This window comes from Cyanistes caeruleus, chromosome 7 (assembly GCF_971803275.1).
Source record: "Cyanistes caeruleus chromosome 7, bCyaCae1.hap1.1, whole genome shotgun sequence".
NCBI classification, from domain to species: domain Eukaryota; kingdom Metazoa; phylum Chordata; class Aves; order Passeriformes; family Paridae; genus Cyanistes; species Cyanistes caeruleus.
In genome coordinates, this window is record NC_141707.1 from 22,608,268 (window position 1) to 22,620,499 (window position 12,232).

At 36.9% G+C, this 12,232-nt stretch overlaps 1 protein-coding gene across 7 annotated transcripts in view; it reads left to right on the forward strand.

Annotated features, from left to right (window-relative positions):
* STK39 (serine/threonine kinase 39) overlaps nt 1-12,232 on the forward strand; it is an 85,219-nt gene that overhangs the window by 18,071 nt on the left and 54,916 nt on the right. For 4 of the 7 annotated variants that reach the window (XM_086896793.1, XM_086896792.1, XM_086896798.1 and 1 more), the window contains exons 2-8: nt 496-608; nt 5,507-5,615; nt 6,922-7,063; nt 8,410-8,465; nt 10,176-10,285; nt 10,384-10,485; nt 10,675-10,808. In XM_086896793.1, coding sequence (XP_086752919.1) covers nt 594-608; nt 5,507-5,615; nt 6,922-7,063; nt 8,410-8,465; nt 10,176-10,285; nt 10,384-10,485; nt 10,675-10,808 — 668 coding nt within the window. In that variant the 5' untranslated portion in view covers nt 496-593. Of the gene's footprint in view, nt 1-495; nt 609-1,425; nt 1,776-5,506; nt 5,616-6,921; nt 7,064-8,409; nt 8,466-10,175; nt 10,286-10,383; nt 10,486-10,674; nt 10,809-12,232 lie in introns of all 7 variants that reach the window. The other 3 variants (XM_086896797.1, XM_086896796.1, XM_086896795.1) reach the window with 2 other exon arrangements.

The window sequence follows — 12,232 nt, forward strand, 5'->3', positions numbered from 1 at the left end:
AAGATTTGGCATGTACAGATTACTGATTTTTTTCTGTTCATTGGATAGGGTAACAAAAAAGTGGTTAAACAGGGACTGACCTAAAAGAAGAGAAAGAAATAACATTTGATTAAGGACAGTACTCACTCCTCCATGTATCAACCGTGCAGGCCATGTTCTTGATTAAAGCAGATGTGTCCAAAGACAGAAGTGTAATGGTTTCCAAACTACGAAATGCATTGAGGTGGTGGTTATGTCTTCATAAATGAGCACATCATTTTAAGTTGTTGACTCTGGAATTTTTTGTGGCATGCAAAAAGAAACTTTCAGGTTTTTCTTTCCATCTGAGAAGTGTGAAAGATGTCTTGCTAGTGGAAAGGTATGCATGTGGGGAAAGCACAAAGGAAAAACAAAGCAAAAAGGATAGACATCAGATTTGAAGTTCTTTGTCAGTATGGGCTTCTCATGCTAGTCACTGGTTTAATTCAAGACTGTTCCTTTTCTGCCCTTTTTCAGGTAGCGGTGCTACAGCAGTTGTCCAGGCAGCACTCTGCAAACCCAGGCAAGAACGTGTAGCAATAAAGAGGATCAACTTAGAAAAATGCCAAACCAGTATGGATGAATTACTTGTAAGTAAATAAGGGGGCAATATGTTACATGGAGACTTACCTTCTGTTTTGACTTTGTTTTTTGCTTGGTCCAAGAGTAACGGTAGAATTTTATGCAGGATATGAGAGAAAGATTTGAAACTAATCTGAAAGACTTACACTGTTCCCTAAAGATATCATTTTTTAAAGTCTATTTTCTCATGTCACAAAAACAAGATATGCAAACCTGAATCTTGGATGATCAGCTTGGGATAACTGTGGGAAAACCCTAAACTCTTGTTTTCTGGAAGCTCAGTTTTTGAGAGAGTACTGTCTGGTTGTCTGTCTTTTTTTTTTAATACTGAGGAAAGATACATTTTTCTTGGGTTAAACACTGATTAAAAATATGAAAAAAAAAAAAAATAGTAGGTATCCTTAAAACGTGTAAAGCACCAAAACATGTTGGATAATTTTGTAATGGTAACTTGTAAGAAGAAAAGGAGGAATGGCTACAGTGCCATCTACACAAGGAAACTCTTGTTAAAATTAGTAACACACATTTATCAGATAGGCCATAACAAGAATGTTTGAAGAATGTTATTTAATTGGGCCATTGATCAGAGAAGAAAGGGACCTGTAAGAAGCCATTTGTAAAGGAACTGCAAGAGTTTTTCCTCTGCACTGGTTATGGCAATCCAGACAAAGTCATAAAGAACTATTGAAACCCAAAACCTATTGCTTTCTAATGCTTCTAGATAGAGCTTATAAGACTAATGTATGTTTATATATAGGCAGTGTAACAAGATTTGAAGGACACAAAACCATTCTAAAAGTGAGAACACTCTCTTCTGTTCCACAGGTTATACTACAGCCTAGAGACTGTGGGCTTTTTCTAATGCAGAAATTCCTGCCTCTGAAGGAATGATCTCCTCAGCAGGGAATTGCCAGTGCAAAAGATATCTTGAATTTGATACAGAGGGTATGGTCCATCCAGTTTCTTCAGATAAAATGGCTTTTTTACAGTGGAGGACCCAAAATGCTCTTCCCCTGGTGATTGATGGCATTTGCCTTCAGTTTATGTGAAAGCTTGTATGCGACACTGTTGTGCTTTTTATGAGGATTGTGGTAGTGGAAGTTACTTCTGAGGTAGTGAGAATTCTGTCAACTGAAAACTCAAAAGATAAATCCTGAACTATGTTTAAGCCCAAGGTGAGATGCTGTGCATGATGTATTAACAGCTACAGTCCCAGAGAACATTTCTATAAAAAGATAAATACTAATAATTGTAAGATAAAATGATCAGAATTGGATCTTTTTGGTTACAACTTGAACTAATACTGGGAATTAAGTATTAAAATGTTACAAGCAAACAAGCAAAACCAGACAAAACTGTCAGAAATCTGCAAGAGAGATTCTTGTGGTCTGAGAAATTATTGCAGTTACGAGTTTATAAGAAGTTACCTTGCCAAATGCTTGAGTGTCTTTAGTGTTGGCATGTCTCCACTGTCCGTCAAATAAGGCAGTAGGTCTTGAATTTTTGGTCCTATATTGCTTTCTTTTGGTACAAAGACAGCTGTCCATACCACCTTTTTATTTTATAACATAAGTCAATTTCTGCTTTTCTGTGTTCAGATTTTTTGTTTCTTTTCTTTGTTGATCTGTTTTGATCTGAACATGAATTCTGGTTTTCCTGGTTCATGGTTAGGAGAGTTAGAAACATGTGTACACATATGTGCATGCGTACACCTACATAATGAACTTTTCGGTGAGGTTTAGTATACTTGTGACTCAGTTTTGTTAGAGAAACTTTAAAATTTTTGTTTGAAAAATAGAGACTTTTTCTGTAAAAAGGCATAATTGACCTTCAAAACTCTTGTTACAACTGTACTAACATTTTCATTTTAGTTGATAGTAGTTAGAATGTTCTTGCATTTCTGGCAGAATTTGAGTCTAAAAATTTTGAGTCTAATCAGTTTTTAATCACTTATTTTTCTGATTAAACAGTTTTTATTGGCACAGGGATGTTCTAAAACTGTCTACTCTCTGAACATGCTGTTTTTTAAAATGCTGGTGCAGAGTGCTTATGAATGCAGTGCACAGGCACTCTTCACAAATTCTCAGCTGCGTGGCCTTCAGAGAAGTGGAAATGCATCAAGCCTGGTGCCCATGTAAGCAGACTTAGGATTTGGGCCAGTGTCAACTAATACAGAAAGGCAGTGTGGGAGGGAGTTTAAATATTACTGAGGTTACACAAACTGCCAAACTCCTGAAATTCGATACTCTGTTTCCTGCAATGTCCTGTGTTTTCAGCATTGTAACCTAAGTGTAACTTAACCCCCTGAGCCAAGGAAAAAAATCCTGTCCTTAGTGCTGTCCTGACCGGCTATCTTCCCCATTCCTTTGCCTCCAGTTTTCTGAAACAATGAAAACCTCAAGTCTGCAAACTACAGAATGTTCTGTAGAATGTTTGGCTGGTTGAACAGATTTTCTGGGCTGTTGGCATTTCTGCTGTGGGTTGCCCTGGCGGCAGGATCTCGGGAGGAGCCCCGGCCGCTGCGGGGCCGTACCCGGCTGAGGCGGTGGCACCTGCCTGGTGCTGCAGCTGAGCACAGACAGGAGCTGCCTCACAGTTGCTTATTAACTGTGTCACCCACCTGCCCTTAGGCTGAAAGACATTTTTATGCAGCTGCTCAGTGAAACTGGATCAGGAATAACCTGGCTGAAAGAGGTTAGCTTTTAACCTGGGCCTATTGCCTGGTGCAGCACACAAATGCCTGTGCTACTGCAAGGCAGGGAGAAGAGAGGGATGAGGGAGAAACTTAAATTGCTCTTACTTCTTTGCTGCTGTTGAATGTCTCATGTGACATAAATGTGAAGAAGGCTCCAGCGTGTTCTCCTGGACGTTCTGCTGCAAGCTGTTTCCCTGGCAGTGTATTTTATGTGAATGCTTTTCTCTCTCACCTGTGCATGTTGAGGGTTGCAGCGAAATAGATGAAGTCTGTGGAGGCTTTCCATTCTGTTTGTGATAGGAGTTCTCTAGAACTGCAAGTCTGAATTCATTCTTTCCTGACTAAAATTTCCTCCCTTATCTCTCATGAGGGGCTTTCTGTTTGTTTTTGTTTTGCAAAGACTGAAAAAAAATCATGAAAGCTGAGACACAAGGTGCCTTTGGCAATGGTTGCTGTGGTAGCTCAGTTGTTGCCCATGAGTTGATGCAGAGAGGTAGAATATTCAAAGCACTTTTCAGTTAAATATAGTGAAGCTTATCTCAGTCAATTAGTTACATTTCTGCATTATCAATGTCTGAGAAAAGTAGATGAGGTGCGTTTTTGCCCAGTGGTGTCAGCTGGACTTTTTGATTCACAGTTTTATTACCAGCATAGGAAAATAATAAAACAGTGTAAGAAATGAAATAGTAACCAGGAGCGGGAGAGTTACAGTTAGGGTTTGGAATAGGTACCTGAATTGAGAACCTGAGGCAGTAATTTGACTTGTGTTTAAGATGACATGTCTTCAGGGAGAGGGAAATGTGCTCCACATGTCTGTCTTCTGTCTTCCACCTACTGTCTTCTGGGGAATGACAGGGAGTTATCTTGAAAATTGCTCTTATTATTCAGGCTCATTGATTCATTATTCAGGCATTCTTTCTTCTATGGTTCAGGGTTCAGGAGCTGTCTAAAGAGGAGGACTTTGGACAACAGAGCAAGCGTGTCAAACTACAGCCTGACTAATAGTCACCTACAAGCACCATGAGATTAAATCCCAGTCTTTAATACATGTAATTAACTTTTTATTAGAAACCAGCTGTGATTTTGAGTGCATTGCAAATAAAAATCACTTTTTCAAACAATTGTTAAAATGAAGTTTAAAGTTGGAAATGAGATTTGTGGCAGCTTTAATCAGCCTAAGTAGGACCTGCATAGTGCCTAACTTGCACAAGTGCTATTGATTCAGAGAGCAACATAGTCCACCTCAAAGCAGTTGCTTTTCAGGGAGGGAGGAGAGGAGGAAGAGTTTTGTTAGCTGGATTGGCTTCTGGACTGGCTCACCCTGCAGAAGCGTGTCCTGTAGCACCAGGATGGATTGGGGCTCTGTGGCTGCAGACAGAGAGGGAGAAGTAGAGGTAGGATTGTGGCAGCTTAAATTGGTGTGAGATCAAACCCTCTGGTACAGAAGAGGCCTCATGCTCCTATATAAAGGATTGGCAGGAGAATGAGAATGGCTGGAAAGGTGTTACAGAGCAATTACGTGAAAGAGTGAATAGTAAAAGAGTTCTGCTTGAATTAACAGATACAAGACAGTCATTCTTAATTTGTACAGCTGTGGTGTGTCATAGATGCTGTTACTTGGTAGTGCCACTTTGTGCATCTGTTGGTGACTGTGTGTTCCTCTAGTCAATTGTTTGCTATGACTTTTGGACTGTAATACTGCTTTTTCTCCATTTCTGTTTGATTGTGTGGCTCTGGTGTCTACCTGTCCATCCCATAGTAGCTGAGCCAGTGGTGCTGTGTCCTTTGCTTGACGGCATCCTTCCTCCTTTCCTACCTGCTCCCATTCTATTCTTCATATCCCTTATGAACAGAAAATGCAGTAGATTTTGACTTGTCCTTGCATTTTATTGTCCAGCCTGTACCCACACCTTCAGCTCTTGGAGACTACTCATTCTTCATTGCTCACTGTGAATTTGAGACTTTAGCAGTAATTTCTTTGCTGTTGTCAGAAGAAAAGTGATGTAGCCTGTATCTCCTGGCCAAACTTCCCTCATATTCTTAGCAATAATGTTTTTTCTTGCATGCAGATCTTTAGGTAAATTGAAATGTTTTAATGCCTAGATTCATATTCTGTACATTCTTTAGTTCTGTTATAGTATTTCTCTTTGGAAATTATAGTAGCAAAACTGATAGCTGGCTCTGTTGTGTTGGGCTTTGTATTTCTTACAGAAAGAAATTCAAGCAATGAGTCAGTGCAATCACCCTAATGTGGTGACCTATTACACATCTTTTGTGGTGAAGGATGAACTTTGGCTGGTTATGAAGCTGTTAAGTGGGGGTAAGTTACTGGTTTTACTTGTTTAGCTGCAAGGCAATTGTAGGGTTTTTTTCCTAATACACCGCCTTTGAGTTCATTGATCTAAACTAATTAATGAGAAAGGGGTAGACACTACACAGGATGAGCCTCGAGATGTAGGCATGTTGAGGAGGAATGTGCAAGCTTACAAAGTTTGAATATCTGTATTCATAGGACAGGCTAAGAAGTACTGAAATACAGTAGTTATATAAACAGAATTTAATTTTCATTCTGAACCAATTTATCAAAGTTTTCTATTAAGGTTGTGTAGGGAAAACTGATAAGAATTAAGTGAATTCTGTCAGTGTGATATTTTATGGAGTTTCTCTAGAATCTTCTATTTTTATAAAAATGCATGTATTTCTGATTTCATAATGAGTATTACTCATTCCTTATTCAAGCAAAATCCATCCCAGGCCAAGTATTACACATATTGCATCCTTTTTATTGCTTAAGCTAACTCATTGCATTTTTTTATGATGATAGTTACTGGTATAAAATTCTTATTTAGTTCTGGAAGAGGAAAAAGGGGGCATGACTTAATATGCTTGTAGTTTAGAAAAGAGAGGCCCCAGAATAAGATGTTATGGTCCTGGTTTTCACATGATGTTGGTCAAGTTTAGTCTGGATGGCAGCAAGCAACTTCACCATGATGTGGAAAACAAGGATGGGAAATGCTCATAACACTTGTGTTGCATTTGGTTACATTGGTCAGTTCAAGCAAAAGCAAGCATAGAGCATGAGAGAAAGCAGTGATTCATGACAGGAATTTACTGTGAGCTGTCAAATAGTGCTTGGATAAAAACAAAATGTTTCCATTAAATGCCTTGAAGTGTATAATAACTGAAGTTCAATGTCAGACTATATGTCACTGGTAATGTTACCATTAGTTTGTTCTTGTCTCCTTCCAACCTTGCAGCTGCATGTTTACATCGTGAACACATGAACCGTAATCTAAACTGGATAATAAACCAAGACTGTTGCAGTACATATCTGCTTAAATATGGGGTACTCTTTCATTAGTGGGTGCTTTGCAAGCTGTTAGCAGATCTTTGTAATGGATTATTAAGTGTCAGGGTATTTTTGACAAAAGCAGTAATCTGTATCTCTTTTTGTTGGGTTAGTGGTGTGCTTTATTCTAAGAGCTAGTTACGTGAAGCATTTACACATACATGCAAAGATGTAAACTGTACTAGCATAGAAAGAATGAAGAAATACAGATTTCTCAAGAATCTGATATGATAATGCTTTGTATATGCTTTTTTTCTCCCCTGGATCTGTAATACAGGTTCAATGCTTGATATAATAAAGTATATTGTCAACAGAGGAGAGCATAAAAATGGTGTGCTTGAAGAACCCATAATAGCAACAATTCTTAAAGAAGTCTTGGAGGGCTTAGACTACCTACACAGGAATGGGCAAATTCACAGGTACGAGCATATACTAGTGAAAAGCATTTTCAAAATTGACTGTAGCTTTGTTGATTCTGGTCAGCTGCAGTGGCTTGACTAAGCAAGTTGTATTGCCTCTTTAACTTCCATAAATGTGATCAGTTATTATCAAGTGGCAGTGCTTGGGCAGATGCTGTAATCTTGGTTGCAGTTTGTCACTAATATTTAATATTTGCCTGGGTCTTTATCCTGTCCCTCTCTTCTAGTTTGGATAGGTTTTTGCTGTGATAAGCATACCAGAACTGTGGTCCATAGTCCTATGCCTGCTGGTGCTCCAGATACCTACTCTGATTCTAGTTTATGGTGTATGTTTTGTGACTTGGTTATTGTATTGCACAGTAAATCTGTAATCTTGGGTGCTCAGACTCCTGTAAAAATACAATAAGATTTTTTTTCAGTAATCAGTTAATATCTATTACAACTCTTCTTTTATGACAACATGTGATTGGTACTGTGGAACTGCATCTTAGTGTATATGCATCTAATGAATCCTGTGTTACGTGTATTGTCTCTCCAAGAGAGAATAAGAGGTTATGTTATCTTTCAGTATTCATATAAATTCAATAAAACTTGGAAAGGTTTTCTCAAGTCTGAATTGTTATGATAGATTCTGTATGAGTGTTTTAAAATATGCATTAAGAATGGGGTGCATGTTTCTATTAAAAATAAAGAAACAAACCAAACCAAAACAAACACAAAGTTTTCTTCTGAACATTACATGTGAATAGTGTGTTAAATGGATATTGTTAACTCTTAAACACATACTAAATTTTGAACATATTCACTGCCAAGTAATTTTTCACCACTTTACCTTTTAGCAAAATATGTCTGCTATTCCTGAGCTTTAATGGCTTAATTGGATAGATATGTACAGTACTTTTACCTTTTGTTAGATATGTCTCTTCTCTGAAGAGATTGAAGAGGAGAATTTTTTTCAACTGTTCTTTTTCATTAGTGGTACAGTTGGATGTGAAAAAGTAGTACTTCTTGGTTTACAGCTCTGAAAACTTTCAGTTTGTGACACTATATTTAAAAAAAGTAGTAAAGCAGAATTTGAACCTAAATATCTTCTTAAAATCTATCCCTGAATTCTGCTCATTTATGCTAGAGCTGAATTCTGGTCTTTTTATACGTGAAAATTTGTTAGAGTTTGACTTCTGCACTCTGTTTTAATGTTACTCAGTTACATTTTACATATCAGCTTCTTTTTTCTGGTTTAAATTTGAAAATGCTATTTTGTGAAACTATTCAGTATGCAATATGTATTTGTTTGAATCAAATATGCAGTATGTGCTTTTATGCTAATCCCTGTTTGTACATTCTAGAGATTTGAAGGCTGGCAACATTCTTCTGGGTGAAGATGGCTCTGTACAAATAGCAGGTAATGGTGGTGATAGAGTAATGGATAAATAAAAGAAAAATGTAAATGCAGCTGGATCATGGGCAGTTGAATCAAGGGGAGAAGTTTTTCTGTTAGCTTTTAACTACTCCTTTTGGGGTGCTGCAGCCACATGTTTCAGATTTCAGGATTCTTGATTAATGACACTTGACTCAGAAACAGTTCAATATTTCTCTGTGTCCCATCAAATATATAAGGAAGCTTTCTAATGTCCTCTTAATGTTTCCATTTGATTCACCCATGCACCTTAAACAGCTTGGAAATGGTAGAAACTGATATTTCTGTTAATTTCATTTTTTTTCTACAACTAATTGTAATAGTTCTTGGGGATCCAACAACCTGTGTGTACTGTCCTTCATAAGGACTTTGACTATAAGTTTCTAGTCACTGAGATGCATGAGATACATCTCACTGAGAATTGTTTTTGGCACATCTGCCATTTGTCTGGCAGTGATATCTTTGGATACAGTTTATCTTAAATGTCCTCTGAGTGCATTGATGTGCTTCTTGAGATGTAGTCTGTAAGAATAAAATTGTTTTGGTCTCATAAGAGCAAGGCTCATATCCTCTCTCTCAGGTTGGTATCAGATTATTTGGAAAACACTGAGAGCAGGTGGTGATCCCTGCCCCTTCCCCCAGCACACTGACAGGCCTTCCATGGTCTGTGGTGGGTGACCAAGCACAGAGCCCTTGGTAATAAAAATGGCTATTGGCAAAAGTTGTAATTTTAAAATAAATTATGCTTTCAAAGTACCATGTAAACGTGTCTTAAGGGCTTTAATATGCCAGTGTCAAGTAATGATAAAACTACATTTTTCTGTAATTACTGGAAGTGTATTGTTTTCAACCTTAAAATCAGGTAATAATAGGAAAGCAATAGAGAATAACTTGAAATCCATAGTGAACTACTCTATTTCAGTATAACGGGACTGTAAATTTTACAGTTGGAAATAGTCTTCATATAGCTCTATTCAAAACTGACAGTATTTCTGCATACACTTGGAACCTGCTCTTTCTTCCTACCTCTCTTTTACACACCTACTTCTCCCATACAGCTGCCACTGATATAGTAACAGCTTAACAGAATGCTGAGCTTTGTTTTTTCTTTGTTTTTTTGTGGTTTTTTTGTGGGTTTTTTTGGGTTTTTTTTGTTTGTTTGTTTTTTGTTTTTTGTTTTGTTTTTCCCCTTCTATTTTAGAATTTGGAAAAAGCTACTTGCTCATGTCCTGGTCTACTATTAAACACATGTTAGTGACTACTCTTCTGATTGTCTTTGATTTATCGATTTCCCTATGAATTGAAATTACATATAGTATTCTCTTTTTGTTCAAATCGCATTCATGTTGAGTTGCTATGCAGAAGCAGCTCCTTGTCTTTGAAAAATAGCAGATGCAAACCTTGGCACAAAGTGCATATTCAAAAATTTTAAGTGACAGATGTCATTTGCAACTTTTCAGGAAAACACATACTGGGAGGTTAAACTTGAGGATGTTTTAGTGTGAATTTCCCTGGTAATACCATACCTTCTGTTTCATAGTGTTTCATTAACAGTTTGTCGTGGATCAGAGGTCAGCTCTGCAATGGGGAGTTTCTATAAGCATACCTTCAGGGACTGACTTTTTTTCTAAAATACAAAACTTTTGCTTTGTTATTGGCGGTTTCACAAATTTCAACTTTTCTCCTCTTTCCCAGATTTTGGTGTTAGTGCATTTTTAGCAACGGGAGGTGATGTTACTCGTAACAAAGTAAGGAAAACATTTGTTGGTACTCCCTGTTGGATGGCCCCTGAAGTAATGGAGCAGGTATTTCTAATGCTAATCAAAAATATAAAACATTTTATCTTTTCATTTTGGAACTTAAGACATTACCACCTTGGTTTTCCCTTCTGGTTCTGTTTCAGGTGCGAGGTTATGACTTCAAGGCCGATATGTGGAGTTTTGGGATAACAGCCATTGAGTTAGCAACAGGAGCAGCACCTTATCACAAATACCCTCCTATGAAAGTAACAATCATTTTGTAATTGTTAATGCTGTTAGCTGTATTATTAATGCTGCTAGATAGTTAGAACTGCATTTTAAACAGCAACCCAGGCTATCTAAATAGGTGTATTCTGTGAAGTATATTTTCTCTTTTAATTTCTACATTTCAAGTTTGTTTTGCTTACGACACCTCATTTTTGGGTTTATTTTAGGTGTTAATGCTAACGCTTCAAAATGACCCTCCCACTTTAGAGACAGGTGTAGAGGACAAGGAGATGATGAAAAAATATGGCAAATCCTTTAGAAAACTAATCTCTTTATGCCTTCAAAAAGATCCTTCCAAAAGGTAGGTCACTATTTCCATGTAAAATAGAACTATTTTTGAAAATACGTAGACTACTTTAAGTTACAGTGACATATAATATTTAAGTGTATGGTTTGAATTTGTAAATAGAAGCTTTCAGTCACCTCCATTTGTGGAGAAGAAATTGCCTCTTTACTGTTCCTTAAGTTTACTTCTGATTGTTAACCTAATGTATTTATACTTAAACACAGTATTGAATTAAACACCAATCAAACAAAAGTCCTTGCTCTACATCTTAATTTCTTGTCTGAAACAAGACATAAATCTTGATACTGAGCACAAGTCTAATAAGACTGTTCAGATTTAGCAGCAGAACAGCTGGTAACCAAATATATAATTCTCTTGGCGTTTAAATTAAAAATAAATAATTTACGTTGATTTTTCTCATTTTGTGACTTAAACTTAGTGTTGTTTTTAATTGGGATATTTCCAGAGAAAATTACTTACTAAGATGTATTTATTCTTTTTACTCCAAAGTTAGGGGCTCCAAGTTTGTTGAATTTTCCTCATGCTTATGTAGGGAATTGCATGCCATGGTGTCTTTGCTGTTTGTTCTTTCTTGCTTTTAAATAAGTGTTTTTAAATAGCCAAGGTGATGAAAGTAGTAAACACCTATTCCAAAACCGTTATTGAGGGTCCAAGTTCCCTGAATTATTAGTTTATTTTTTCATTTTTATGCAGACTCATTTTTGCACACTTTTTTTTCTGAAGAACTGTAGGACGCATTATTTCCTAAGGCATTTAGTATATCACTGTTTTCTCAAGTTTCAGAGCTACTATTTTTAGGGAAAGATTGTTCTGAGAGAGCAATCCTGGCTGTATGTGTCCTTTATGGTGTGTACTTCCTGATGTAATGTTAGCCTAAGTCCAGGATATGGTTGTGGGGAGTCAAACTGAAAAGGTGGCAACAGGAATACTAGAGAACAAGTATAATTAAGAAAAAAAGATTGTGGCCATGTCTTTATTCTTGAAATACTTGAAAATTTTTTTTTCACTGAAAGATCATTTGTGTACTGCTTTCAGATTCCCCAACCCCTTAACCTTGTTGGTCTTAGTAGCGAGTCCTGATGCTTTAAGCTTAGTGCTGCAGTTTGGCTGCTTACAAATAGGAATAATAATAATAATGGATAATCAAGCTCTTGATAATCAAGCTTCTTTTAGTTTCCAGCATCTAGCAATTTTCAGGGCAAGATTAAAGTGGTGAGAAGTAATGAGAAGTAAATAAAATGAATTTTCCCTGTCTCCTTGAATACATAATGCTGAATTACCTGATGTGTAGTAAAGACATTGGTGTTGAAACATTGGTGTTTAAGGTACTTATTTAAAATTATATGTTTATTAAAATGCATGCAATACCTTCATACTCAGGATTGCCTTGAATGGAACAATTAGACCAGCAAATAGAT